Genomic DNA, 14,446 nt, shown 5'->3' with positions numbered 1-14,446 from the left:
TGCAGCATAAGCAATTCTTTATTCATGCAACTACTGTTCATAGCAGAAGGACAGGTCTGAGGGAAATTCACATTGTGGGAATTTCCACCACCTGGTCACCTTCCCTTACTCTTCAGCCTCCTTGCTCTTAAAAAAAGACAGAAAGAAAAAACAAACAATTAACACATTTTCACAACAGTAATAGACAGCTCTGTACATTATCATTTCTTATGAATTTTTGTAATGTGTTAAAGAAAGTTCACAGATGGCATTAAAAGGCTGAGGCAGATTTAAAGTGGTGTGGTGTTTCAGAAACACAGCAGAATTACTTGATAATGACTGGGAGTAATGAAAAACCGTTTTTGTCTGATATCAAGCTACAATATCTAGTCATACGTACCATACCATAATACATGGACACTTCAGGTCTTGAATTTACAATGATTTGGTGAAGACTTTGTTAGTTAAATAAAATGCTGCAGATGTGTCTGCTTTTTTATTTTTAAGTAGTCATGTGAAGAAGATTAATGGTAAGAATTTATGGATTTCATTATAGTTGCAAGTAAGTTTCACTTTATTAAATTGCATTGGCAATGCATTTTCTCTTTAGGATACAGATTTATTGGGTGACACAGTAGCACAGTAGGTAAATTTGCTGCCTCCCAGCACTGGGATCCTGAATTCAATTCCTGGGCTGCTAGCTGCGTGGAGTTTGTATGTTCTCCCCTGTTCGCATGGGTTTCCTCTGGCTGCTCCGGTTTCCTCTCACAGTCCAAACACATACTGGTAGGTTAATTGGCTTCTGGGAAAATTGGCCTCAGTGTGAGTGTGCGCATGTCTGTGGCAGTGCCCTGTGATGGAGAGGTGTCCCATCTATGGTGTACCCATTGCTTGCTGGGATAGATCCTCTGGTACTCTTAATTTGATAAGCAGTTAGAAAATGGATGGACAGAGATTTAGTGGCTTCCCTAGCAGTTACTTCCTGATAGTACAAAACTGAATAATATATAAACAACAAGCGGCTCTTTGTGATTCATGCTGGATAAAAGAATAGATAAGCCATGTCAAAACCACATACATTCGGTTGTGAGATAAGCTGCTGTTGTAAATACCTTGACGATTTCGCGACTCTTTGCCCTCAGCTTGTTGACCTGGGACTCAGCTATGTCAGCACGCTCCTCAGCTTCTTCCAGCTCATGCTGCACCTTCCTAAACTTGGACAGATGGGTATTGGCCTGTTCCTCCTGAAAGTAATAAAGCACAAAGCAATATATTCTTAATTGGTTTTCCATAAAGGTTCAGTTTTAGTTTGTAGTTTCCTTCCATATGCTTCTAAAATGAAGTCATGTAATTGTCTTTATCAAAACCATCTTGCAAAACGTTGTCATTTTAGTAGTGACTTGCAAAGGAAAAACTGAGTACTACATTGCAGAAAACAATAGGAAACAAAAGTGCTGAATTCTAGATGTTTTACAGCTTTAACTCAACATTGAAGGAATTATTTAAAAATGGCTGTCTGAGATAAAGTAGTAAAGGTTTTTGCACGGTAGTACTTACAGCTTCTTCAGACTGTCTCTTGTAAGCCTTAACTTTCAGTTGCAGCTTGTCCACCAGATCCTGGAGTCGGTTCACATTCTTCCTGTCCTCTTCAGACTGTAGAGAATAGAAGTGATTAAGACCTACAGTTAATATACATGTTTGTTTATGATCAAGATGTACTGTAAAACCTCTTTTGTTACCTGATAAGTGAGCTCCTTGACTCTTCTCTCATATTTACGGACACCTTTAATGGCTTCAGCACAACGTTTTTGCTCTGCATCCAGCTCATTCTCCAGCTCTCTGACCTAAAAACACAATTTTTGTTAGTTCTTATATTTTATGGTACATCTTTAAAAATAGTAATGGAATAGTTTTTGTGAATGGAACATTACCCTGGCCTCCAGCTTCTGGAGCTGTTTCTTTCCACCCTTCATTGCCAGCTGCTCAGCTTCATCCAGACGGTGCTGCAGGTCCTTCACTGTGATGTCCAGGTTCTTCTTCATTCTCTCCAGGTGAGCGCTGGTGTCCTGCTCCTTCTTCAGCTCCTCTGCCATCATGGCAGCCTGAAATGTATTCACATGAATGTCAAAGTAATTATATGCCTTTCATTTAGAAAGAAGATGTTTTTTGTTGGGTATCATGTGGCGCAGTGGTTAGTATTGCTGCCTTGTAGAGCTGGGGCCCTGGGTTCAATTCCCAGGGTGCTACCTGCATGGAGTTTGTATGTTCTCCTCATGTTCATGTGGGTTTCCTCTGAGTGTTCTGGTTTTCTCACACTCCAAATACATGCTGGTAAGTTAACTGGATTTTGGGAAAATTGGCCAGGGTGTCAGTGTGTACATTTGTGTCTGTGTTTGTGTCTATGTATGTCCTACAATGGGCTGGTGTCCCATCCAGGATAAAATGGCTAGAAAATGGATGGATAGATATTTGTTGCTGTGGGAATGCGGTCTGGCTTTATATCAGGTTATATGCATGTTTCAGTAAGTAGTTAAAATTGTAATGCACATAATGTGACCCACATCAGTGATCGCTTTCTTGGCCTTCTCTTCTGCATTTCTTGCTTCCTGAATGGCATCATCAACTTCCCCTTGAAGCTGAACAATGTCACTCTCAAGCTTCTTCTTGTTGTTGATCAGGCTAGTGTTCTGGAAGAATTCAAGGATTTTAGCTGATAAGCAATATATTTTAATTAAAAATAAAATCAATTGTAAAAAAGAATAAGAAAAGTCAGTTATCAACCTGGGAGTGCAGCAGCTGCACACGCTCGCTGGCATCAAGCAGTTCCTGCTCAGCCACTTTGCGGCCTCTCTCAGTCTGTTCCAGGGAAACCCTCAGTTCCTCAATCTCAGCCTGCATCAGGTTGTTCCTGCGCTCCACCATGGCAACCTGTTCCTTCAGGTCCTCCTGTCCTCTAAGGGCATCATCCAGGTGCAGCTGGGCATCCTGGTAAATGCAGAAAGCCACCAGAACTATTAGAGGATAAATAAAAGGATGTGAATCTTTATGGCTCAGAGTAGATTGATAGTTTCTTCAGTACCTTGAGTTGTCCTTGGACATTCCTCAGTTGTTTCTGGGCTTCAGCAGCCTGGCGGTTGGCGTGGCTCAGCTGAATTTCCATCTCATTGAGATCTCCTTCCATCTTCTTCTTAATTCTTAGGGCATCATTTCTGCTCCTTATTTCTGCATCAAGGGCGGACTGCATGGTGTCCACAATCCTCTGGTGGTTTCTTTTCATCTGATCTATTTCTTCATCCTTTTCTGCAATCTTTCTGTCCACTTCAGATTTCACCTGGGTCAATTCAAGCTGGATACGAAGAATCTTGGACTCCTCATGTTCTAATGCTGCCTGTTTGCCAATATGCATTAATTCATTATAGTTATACACAGATTAAATATCACAGCTTTCTACATTTTAAATATTCCAGTTTTCTACATGTAATCAAATATACCTCAGCTTCCTCCAGAGCAGCCTGGATTTCCATCTTCTCAGTCTCTGCCTGTTTCTTTGCTTTCTCCAGCTCATGAATTATCTTTCCAGTTGCACCAATCTGTTCTGTCAGGTCTGAGATCTCCTCTGGAATAATACAGCCAGTGATAAAATGCAGTTTTTATTTTAGATTAAGCACCTTTCCCTGATTACTTAAAAAATGTGGAGCTCAAAGCATCTTAATAGCACACCTAAAGGAATTAAAATTTAGTATCTGATTAAGTTCCATAAAAGCAGTCAGATGTGACAAAAATGATTAAACAGCCATATTAATCATGTTATTCTGACTACTTTATCTTCCAAAACATACGCTGCAAGTTCTTGTTCTCCCGTTTCAGGGTCTCAAGATGGTCCAGAGCCTCTTCATAGGAATTCTTCATTTTGAAGAGCTCAGTGCTGAGAGAGCGAGCCTCTTTCTGAGCAGCTTCCAGCTCAGCCTGGCTTTCCTCAAACTTCTGCTTCCATTCCGCCAAAACCTGAAGTGTGTACAAAGAATTGTGCATGTAATCCTTCCTTAACAACTTAATTGTTTTGAAAGTCTAAGTGAAAAATGTTTTCACATGCTTAAGCATAATGGAAAAAGACAAGACGCTGCAAGACAAAAAGAGAAAAAACATAACACAAAGGACCTGGTCTGCTGCTACTCTAATGTCCCAAGAAAGTAGTTATTTAATGTATCATGGTACATATTATAGGCATGACTATTTCCACTATTTTCCACAGAATGGGTCATGTTAACGAAATATACCACTTTCTATTATTTTGATAGGGACAGATTACAATTGTAAGCTACTGTATAAAAGTAGCTTGTATAAAACCAAGTTGTGCTTTCTTTAAAACATTGCTAAAAGGTGTTCCTTTACAATTTTAGTAGATGTACAACACAGCAAAAACTTGGAACAATACCTTGTCAAAGTTTCTCTGTTTCTTATCAAGGGCAGCTGCTAGAGCATTTGCTCTCTCCACATCAATCATAAAGTCTTCCACTTCACCCTGAAGTCTCTGCTTGGTTTTTTCCAGTGAGGCACACTTGGAGTTCACAGCCTCAATTTGTTCCTCAGCATCTTGGAGGCGCTGGGCAAGCTTTTTCCTGTGGAAAGTGATCATGATCAGGGAAGGAATTATATTTTGATAATAGTAATCAGTATAAACACAGCAAATATATCTTACTTGGCCTCTTCAAGCTCCTCAGTGCGCTGGATGGCGTCAGTCTCGTATTTTGTCCTCCACTGAGCCACTTCACTGTTGGCCTTGGACAATGAGCGCTGCAGCTCAGCCTTGGCCTCCTGCTCCTCCTCATATTGCTCCCGGAGCAGGTCGCAGTCATGGCGGGCAGACTGAAGACCATGAGCCAGGGCGTTCTTGGCCTTGAGGTGTAATAGTATTTAATAAATCAGATTCATATTTGTTCTTTTATTTATATAAGTCTCCTTTATACCAACAAAAAACTTACTTTTACTTCTTCCTCCAGCTGCCTCTTCATCTCCTCAGTTTGCTGAATGAAGGCCTGTTTGCCTCTTGTGAGCTGGGAAACCAGAACTTCTTTCTCTTCCAACTGACGGGAATATTCACCTTAAGAAATAATAACACCAAATGGAAGATCAGTCCTTCATTTTACAAAATATTTATACCTTAAAATAAATTTAGTACACACCATTTTCTATCTGAAGTCTTGCATTTTTAGCATTAGTGTCATTCATCTGCCGTATATTCTCCTCATATTTAGTCTTCATCTCGCTGAGTTGGTCCTCCAGGGTGCGGCACATCTTCTCCAAATTGGCCTGTCATTAAGGAGGAAATGTCAAGTTTTTTAAGGAAAATACAGATTAAGTCCTTAAAGAAGAAAAGACACACCATTTGTGTACCTTGGATTTGGCAACTGCTTCCATGTTGCTGGAGAGGTCATCAATTTCCATTTTGTACTCGCTCTTCTCCTTCTCCAGCTTCTGTTTGACTCTCTGCAGGTTGTCAATCTGCTCCCCTAATTCTGCCACACTGTCAGCCTGCTTCTTGCGGAGAGCTGCTGCTGTGGCTTCATGCTGCAGAGTGGCCTCTTCAAGGTCACGGCGGAGCCTCTGGAACTCAGCTTCACGCTTTTTGTTCATCTCAATTTGAACAGAAGTTGCACCTCCAGCTTCTTCAAGTCTTTCACTGATCTCTTCAAGTTCCCTGGAGAGATCAGACCTTTGCTTTTCAACCTTGGCCCGAGCAGCACGTTCAGCCTCAATCTCTTCCTCCAGTTCTTCAATACGAGCCTGAAATAAAAAATTAAATAAAGATTAAATCACAGAATCCAAGTAATTTATCAGAGTATAAATTTTATATTGAAATATTACCTGAAGTTCCTTAATTTTCTTCTGCAGCTGGGCACCCAATACTTGTTCATCTTCAATCTTGCTGAGGAGCTGGCTTAATTCGAAGTCCTTCCTGCAAACATTAAAGAAATGTTTAAATTTTTAAATTCAGTTATATAAGACAAAGAAAATTTATCTTTCAGGTAAATGCTTCTTACTTCTTTATCTTCTCCTCAGACTGCTGTCTGTCATTTTCCAAATCCATTATGGATTCCTGAGCAAGTTTCAGATCACCTTCCAGCTTCCTCTTGGATCTCTCCAGGTCCATTCGGAGTTTCTTTTCTTGCTCCAGTGAACCTTCAAGCTAGAACAATTGACACATTATTAACTTTAGTTCAAGCTGTTTGAAAATACAGATAGTATGTGTAGTTTGGATCGGCCACATACATCATCAACTTGTTGTTCAAGCTTTGCCTTGGCTTTAGTCAGAGTGTTGACTTTGTCCTCCTCTGCTTGCAGATCATCAAGGGTCTGTTGATGAGCCTCTTGGAGGCCTTTCTTCTCTTTAGTCAGCTTGGCAATGGCCTCATCCTGCGCGGCCATCTCTTCAATCAGGTTTTTAACCTAGAGGAGTTAAAGGTTTAGCATTTCTTTATGCTGAAGTGACACTGAGATATTTTAAAACTATATCCTGGTTTAGACATTTTAAAAGTAAACCTTGTTCTCTGTGGCATGTTTCTCCTTCTCGACTTTGGCCAATGTGAGCTCTAGGTCATCGATGTCTTTCTTGAGCTCAGAGCACTCATCCTCCAGTTTCCTCTTCTTGGCTGTCAGCTCAGCATTACTTTCCTCTTCATCCTCCAGTCTCTCTGTTATCTCCTTCACTTTGGCCTCAAGCTGGATCTTGTTTTTGATCAGCTGCTCGCACCTTTCTTCAGCATCTGAGAGACTCTCCATTTCCTGTTTATACATTAGTGACCGTTAGGCATTTACAGTGGACAGGGATAGATAAGACAATGAAATAAGACAAAAAGCAAAATGATTTTCTTAAAACTTCCAAATTATATAAGAATGAACAGAATAAAAATATTATTTAACGTGATGTATATTACTTTCAAATATGTTTTCAGAGAGTACCATAACAAATACGCTGATAAAATTTTGACATCTGTAAAACTCAGTCTAATCAGATTTCTTTTTAACCCCAATGTATCTCTTGCAAAGAATTAAGGATACCACAATAATAAAATTGTACTAACAGACTGCACTTGTAACTGCAGGTCATTCTTTTCTTGTAAAAGTGTAACCATCTTCTCCTCAAGCTCCTTTCTTCTGGCTTCTGATTTGGCCAGGTCTTCCTTGCACTTGGCAAACTCTTCCTTCATGTTGGCCATCTCCTTCTCAGCCTCTGCGCTCTTCAGAAGAGGCTTGATCTTGAAGTACAGCTTCATCCATGGCCAGTGTTTCACATTCATGAATGAGCGGATGTTGTACTGGATGGTGAAAATGGACTCCCTGCATGAGGGGTAGTGATGATTGGTAAGTCATAATACAGTATATAAAGTACGGTTCGTCAATGCCAGATTAAAATAACATGTTATGTTTCCTACGTTTGAACTTGTGAATCAATCACACTATATAATTTTTTCTACGGTGTCCCTTTTCTTTTTCAAAATTGTTCTGCAGTGGTCAACTGTTAATTTAAATGTTTCCATCAATTTCTATATTACCTCCTTTCCATCATTTTTTGAAACTCCACTCTCATTACATAGCCACGGCTGACAGCCTGAATAGAAGTGATAAGCTTGGCTAGCATCTCATCTCTCATCTCCTCTAGAGTACCCAGCAGACCAGCTTTGAAGAACACCTGTTAAATAAGTAAAGAAATAATGACGATGATTCAAAGAAGACCTTGTGCAATACTGCAGTATAGTGCACCACGGCTGCCACTTGTGAACTAATTCCAACTTAATTTATGGTCTTTTGACTAATTAATAGTAATACAGTTAGAACTTTCTTAGGCAAATAATAGTTAACCAAATTCCCCCCAAAATTATATTATTTATTCTTTCATTTGTGAATTTCAGCAGTTTTTCAATAGTCTGCTTTCAAGTACCAACCTTGGTGTGTCCAAATTTATACTGAGTGTGATCGACATCAATTGATCCCAAGAGCTTCTCTGAAGCTTTCTTGCTGTCAATGAACTGACCTTCTGGGATTGCACTGGCATTTAATAGTTTGTATCTGTGGGAGACGTAGTGACCAAATTAAACAGTTTCAGAATATTATACAGCTGTAAAAAAATGCTTATCATTCTAAGAAGTAAAGTTTTTACCTTTGCTTGAAGTCTCCATACAGGATTCTACTTGGGAATCCCTTCCTGCAAATTCTGATACCTTCCAGCACACCATTACACCTCAGCTGGTGGATAACTAGGTAGTTCTCCATAAGACCTAAAGAAAGAATTTGTTGTTTTTAGAAAGACATGCTACACCTTTTTTAAAACAGAAAGTACAAACACTTATAAATTGCAAAAGTTCCTAACATTCTGTGCTTAATACCTGGAGTCTTTGTTTCATTGGGAATAAGGCACCGCACAAAGTGAGGATGGGTGCTCCTCAAGGTGGACATCAGCTTGTTTAAGTTCTCCTGTGGCATGAGATATTTTATTTTTACAATCTTTATTTTAAAGCGCAGAACAGACTAATAAGTAGACTCTGGCTGTCAAAGAATTATGTAATTACAGTAGGGCTTAGAAGCCAATGTACCTACCCTAAAGAGTGCAGAGACAGTCTGGAAAGAAGCACCCTTTTTCTTTCCCCTCTTTCCACCACCAGAGTCTTCAAATCAAAGAACAGAAATCTCAGTAAGGATCTGTGTAAACTACATGAATTAATCTGTGACGTGTAACATCATGTACAGTAAAATCCGCATATGCAATCAACTCTATAAAATTTCATTTACTAAATTCAATTTGTTCACAGAAACATGTTTTCTCTATCTCAGAAGTTAATGTGAAAACATCAGACAAATACAATACTAAGTCATTTTTTATGTTAAATTAGTGGAAGACATACCATCTCCAGATGAGTAAGAGGCATACAGATGAGCAAGAAGTTTAAGACTTGACTTCTGGTACAGCTGCACAACAGATTCATTCAGGGGATCCTTGTTCTTGTCCAGCCAGCCACTGATGTTGTAGTCCACTGTGCCTGCGTAGTGCACCAGGGAGAAGTGGGCTTCAGTCTTCCCTTTGGAAGGCCTGGGTTTTTGGAAGCAGGTGGATTTGCCTAGATGTTGATCATGTAGCTTATTCTTGAAGGTTGTGTCTGTGGCCTTGGGGAACATACACTCTTCTTCAAGAATGGAGAAGATTCCCATTGGCTGTTGGATAATCAATGTGAAAATGAACAGGTGATGGAAAAGACATGTATGTACAACTGTTTTAAACATACATACATATTTAAATGTAACTGATTACCTTCTCAATGAGCTCAATGCAGGCAGCCAAGTCCATTCCGAAGTCAATGAACTCCCACTCAATTCCCTCTTTCTTGTACTCTTCTTGTTCCAGTACAAACATGTGGTGATTGAAGAACTGTTGCAGCTTCTCATTGGTGAAGTTGATGCACAGCTGTTCAAAGCTGTTGAACTGTAAAAGAACAAAAGATGATGAGTGAACTAGCAAAAGGAAATAAATTATCATTGAAGCAAGCAATGTGAAGTAAGATATAGGAAAAGAGAAACATTTTGTAAGACATAAAAAAGCCTTTCTACTCACTTCAAATATCTCAAACCCTGCAATATCCAGGACACCAACGAAGAACTGTCTTGACTGCTTGGTGTCCAACATCTGGTTAATGCGGACAACCATCCACAAGAACATCTTCTCATAGATAGACTTACCCAGGGCACCAACTGAATTGTTGACCTAATAAATGATTACATTATAAGAATTAAATTACAACTATTGAATATGATGGCATGCACTGAAGTTAAAATTATACCTGTTGAACAGTCTGTCCCTTGGTCACAAACTCATTCCCCACTTTCACTCTGGGGTAGCACAGGGCTTTGAGCAGGTCTGATGAGTTCAGGCCGATGAGATAAGCAATTTTGTCAGCCACTAAAGCAGAAAACAAAAATAAGCTTATAATTACATCAGTCTTTTCAATCATACACCAAAAGTTTTCTTTATATGTAATACTAGGGTTATTTGCTGGTTTAACAAAACTTACATTTTTGGTCCATGAAAACAAAACACTCATCATGCCATTTTAATTTTTTTTCAAAATGTTTGCTAAATCATCTTTCTTATTCACCCTCAGTGCCATCAGGCTCGGCCTGCTCCTCTCGTTGCTTCTGCTTGAACTTCATGTTGCCATGGTGCATCACAGCTCCTGTCAGCTTGTAGATGCTCATCTTCTCCTCTGAAGTGAACCCCAGGATATCAATGGCACTCTGAATCACAGAAACACTTGAATAAATTATACCAATACTGTTGCATTAAAATAACATCTGAGTGTTTTTTATAAATGAATGAAATCAATTCAGCTCACATCCGTGGCTATCAGCTCCTCAACATCATTAATGCTGGCGACAGTAATTTCCCCGTGGCTCACCATAGGAAAGTCATAGGGGTTGGTGGTGATAAGCAATGCCTCTGTAAGAAATATGATTGTTGCATTAATGTATTAAATTTGCAATCAAAATAGAATTCTACAAATTAATAAATCTTATTTTCCTACCTATAAGTTCTGGTTTGTGGTTGGTCATAATTTGATAAAAGATGTGGTAGCTTCTTTCAGCTGACAGCTGGAATGTTACTCTGGATTTTTCCAGTAAATCTGTTGAAATTGGTTAAAAAGTAATCAATCAGACCGTCTATACTATCAGCTGAATTTAAATATTGAGAAACTTACATAGGGATATTGACGCAAACTTACATGTTTCAATATCTGCTGAAGCCAGTTTTCCTGTGGTTCCAAAATGAATTCTGATGAACTTCCCCTTGAATACACAACAAATTTAATTAAAACAGAATAATTCAAATTAGACAACTAAAACATTTGCAGCATAGACAACATACTGTATACTGTATACCAGCACCGTGTGAGACTAATAGAAGACTAACTCACAAAGCGAGAGGAGTTGTCATTCCTCACTGTCTTGGCATTTCCAAAAGCCTCCAGCAGAGGGTTGGCTGAAATGATTTGATCCTCCAAGGTTCCCTACAGAGGAGAGTTAAAAGGGTGTTAAGAACAGAAGGCTGAATGGAACTGAGCTGACAAATATTAACAGGTTGAGGTAAGAAGTAACCTATCCAAATACCTATGAGCCCATCGAGGAATATTGTGAACACTTCCTACCTGAATTTTGCCTGGAGTTTGCTCTTTTTTCCTGTCACCAACAGCTGCGATTGTCGCAAAATACTGGATGACACGTTTCGTGTTGACAGTCTTTCCAGCACCAGATTCTCCACTGAGGGGTAAGAAAAGGAAAATAAGATCTAAGCAGACCAGTGAATTTTGTTAAAATTTTTACACTCTGTTGCTGGATTTCTGAAAGGCTGTGATTTAAGGTAATTTGAATTTGGCTAAATTAAATTTGGAAATTTTACTGTGATTTAAATGAACATGTTTGAGCCTACACCAGAAATTCTAGTAACAAGGCTAATAAATTTTCAAATTTTGTCTCCCCCCCATACAGTATGTGCAATATTCGGTTTGATTTTATCTTATTAAAACCTAAAGACTTATCATGTGAATAGACATTTAGATGCATTGGTTTGCTTTATTTAAAATCAATAGTACGTACGTGATTAAGATAGACTGGTTCTCACGATCTGCAAACAGAATGAAATAAAGATTAAACATGAATGCAGATGTTAACAAGTTGTGTTGCACCTGATATAAATAAACAAAATAGCATTTCTTTCATTTTTGGAAACTTCATTAAAGATAGGGTTGTTCCAGATTATACAAGACTTTTAACTTGTCTAGAATATATTCTCATATTTACACTGGAGCCTTCCTTTAACTACATTTCCGTATCTTAATAGATGAGGGTTTTCTTTTCTAGTTCAATAGGTGCAGTCGAAAAGTAAGTGTTACAGCAGTAATGTTATCACTGTACATCCAATCAACGCTGTCTTGCATACAAGTAATTTTACAAAGTAATTGCATTTGTAATTGTAATTGCAGTTATGAAGTAATTGCATACAAGTAATAACAATAATGTCGTAATGTCATTTGGTTTCTCTATCCCAAATCCCAGTGAGCTAACTTTGTTGCAGTAATGCAATAAACCAGTTGTCATCCTAGAACTTTGTGATGCACTGAAAGGATACCAAAATACTCCAGGTATCTGTATAAATCTTGGAAACCCTACACAAATAGTAATGTTTTGCAATATAATCCCATTATATCAGATGAGGCAAAATGTGGTTAAAGTAAATATTTTTTTAATATTTGACACAATGTATAGTGTTTAATTTCTGCAATTTTTCTTTGAGGGTCCTTATTGAAAAACTAGAACAATATCATGATGAGACAGGATTCATACCTGTGAGCATGTTCTGATAGGAGTTATCAGAGACAGAGAAGATGTGTGGCGGAGCCTCTACACGCTTTTTGCCTCTGTAGGCTGCCACCACCTCAGGGTTGTACACTGGGAGCCACTTGTAGGGGTTCACAGTCACACAGAACAGCCCAGAGTAGGTCTGAAATAGTGGGAGTCAACATTAAACCACAAGTAATTCATTATTAATGAATGGAAATTACTTTGAGACCTATTCAAACACTTACATAAATCATCCAGGCTGCATAACGCTCTTTGAGGTTATACAGCACAGAGGGTTCATTGAGATGGGTCATCATTGCCATGTCCTCAATTTTATCGAATTTGGGAGGGTTCATTGGGAAGACTTCATCCTCCTTTACTGTTAGAGTCTGTAAGCAAAATTTCAGAGATAAATAGGCTCATGTTCATGGCTGTAGTCAGATATGTGTTTTATTTGACTTATTATTTGTGAAATAGCACTTCAGAGGTGTTACTTACCTGCCCACCCTCAGTTTTGACAGTGGCTTTGCCCCCTTCCTTACTCTGGAGGACGCCTTTGACGAACAGCTCCTTTGGTTCAGACACGAACACGGCAGTTTTGGCATCAAAGGGTCTGTTTTGTGCCTCAATTCTCTCCCTCTCTGGCTTCCGGAGGAATATGGCGGCTGGGCCAAACACCGCCATTTCCGCATCGGTACTCATGATGGCGGTTTGCTGGAGAAAAACAATACAACATAAAAAGTCTCCTCAAGTTACAGTGTGACTGAAAACATTTAAGGGAAACATATTTATGGATGCTGGAACCTGTTTAAAATTATGCCAGGCAGGATGGTTTATCTTGCACTCTATCGTTTCTTATAACCCTTGAAATCGGAGGACATTCACCAGCAGACATTGTCCCAGTAAGCTGTAGCCCAATTATAATAATTTCTGAATATCATTAGAGAGTATGGGGAACCATGTCATACATAGACTAACGTTAGCTGTCTCCCTCATTAATGTGCACACAGCAACTGAGAATGATTTCCAACATTTCCTTCAACCATGATCAGCAGCATCACAAAATACTGTATAAAGGGCTGCTCTAAAATCTCATTCAGGCTTTTTGAGAATTAATCATAGAAAGCTATCCATTTTTCCACTAGTCTTGCTGCTCTCAAGGCATTTAATTCACCTACTGTCTGCAGCTGAGAGTGTTTGGAAAGAGGATTAGGCTGTAGAAGTGAGCTGGGTCCGAAAATACATGTTTTTGTATTATTTTGTTAGAACTAAATTTTGTGTTTTAGAATTCCATTTTCCATATTCACTATCCCTATAGATAACAAAGAAAATGCTTTATAACCCATTAGTCACTCTGCATTGACTTCAAAAGGTGGTTTTCATTTTGTTTCTCACTGTAAGGCGCAAGTGTGCTTCTATAGATCTATTTTGTCATGAAGAATCCTTACCTTGTCTCCAAGTGCAGGAATCAGATGGTAAAGCAACTCTTGACACTAGAAAAAGAGAAGACAAAACATTGTTTTTCATTTTAATGTGCTAGTTTGGGGAAACTTTAGCCTAGGTTTAAAATGTATACAAAGGACATAAAATACAGACTTCTCCTGTGCATTCTGAATGTTTTTAAAATTTTAGAACTTATTTTTTAGAACAGACTTTTTAAAAAAAAATTCTGCCCAACAATATCTAAAAGATTTTAATGGAATTCTTCTGTTTTTATCCAAATAGAAAGTGATAAATGTGTTTTTGTAAACTTGTCTGATTAAGATTCTTAATCATAGTGAAATTAGTCCTGCAGGGACCTATCTTCAGTACCTGAAATACTGTGATCAGTATTTAAACTTAAACAACCTACCACTTGAAGCTGTCGATCACTGGTGGAATAAACCCTCCAGTGCTGCTTTTATTAAGAGGTTTTTGCCAGCCCAGCAAATACTTGTCTACTCTATTTGGTCATGAGATTTTGTTCTGATGTCTCACTAATGAGGTCAATCTCCATTTTGTCTCCCTAAAATAAATTAAGCTTGGTTTTATGATGTTGTAATCTGGGTGGTTACAGTTGGTATTGATGTTGTGCCACAGGAGT

At 38.7% G+C, this 14,446-nt stretch overlaps 1 protein-coding gene across 1 annotated transcript; it reads right to left on the bottom strand.

Annotated features, from left to right (window-relative positions):
- LOC102698150 (myosin heavy chain, fast skeletal muscle-like) lies at positions 1-14,258 on the bottom strand. Its single transcript, XM_069194485.1, has 41 exons — positions 14,216-14,258; positions 13,812-13,856; positions 12,862-13,077; positions 12,609-12,752; positions 12,367-12,523; positions 11,620-11,647; positions 11,172-11,283; positions 10,941-11,033; positions 10,749-10,812; positions 10,551-10,649; positions 10,362-10,465; positions 10,125-10,263; positions 9,810-9,928; positions 9,584-9,733; positions 9,284-9,454; positions 8,880-9,186; positions 8,575-8,642; positions 8,364-8,451; positions 8,138-8,255; positions 7,923-8,046; positions 7,533-7,669; positions 7,062-7,317; positions 6,520-6,762; positions 6,250-6,426; positions 6,021-6,166; positions 5,845-5,935; positions 5,374-5,763; positions 5,163-5,289; positions 4,962-5,080; positions 4,679-4,875; positions 4,415-4,598; positions 3,819-3,984; positions 3,471-3,595; positions 3,059-3,367; positions 2,761-2,964; positions 2,541-2,666; positions 1,911-2,081; positions 1,719-1,823; positions 1,537-1,632; positions 1,092-1,223; positions 1-126 (listed from the first exon to the last, which is right to left on the bottom strand). Exons 3-41 carry the CDS (start codon positions 13,063-13,065, stop codon positions 106-108), a joined length of 5,811 nt encoding a protein of 1,936 aa, XP_069050586.1. The 5' UTR covers positions 13,066-13,077; positions 13,812-13,856; positions 14,216-14,258; the 3' UTR covers positions 1-105.
- Between the last annotated feature and the right edge of the window lie 188 nt (positions 14,259-14,446).

Source organism: Lepisosteus oculatus, chromosome 9, assembly GCF_040954835.1.
Source record: "Lepisosteus oculatus isolate fLepOcu1 chromosome 9, fLepOcu1.hap2, whole genome shotgun sequence".
In the NCBI taxonomy this organism is placed as follows: domain Eukaryota; kingdom Metazoa; phylum Chordata; class Actinopteri; order Semionotiformes; family Lepisosteidae; genus Lepisosteus; species Lepisosteus oculatus.
The sequence above is the reverse complement of the archived record's forward strand: the minus strand, read 5'-3'. Positions and strand labels throughout refer to the sequence as shown.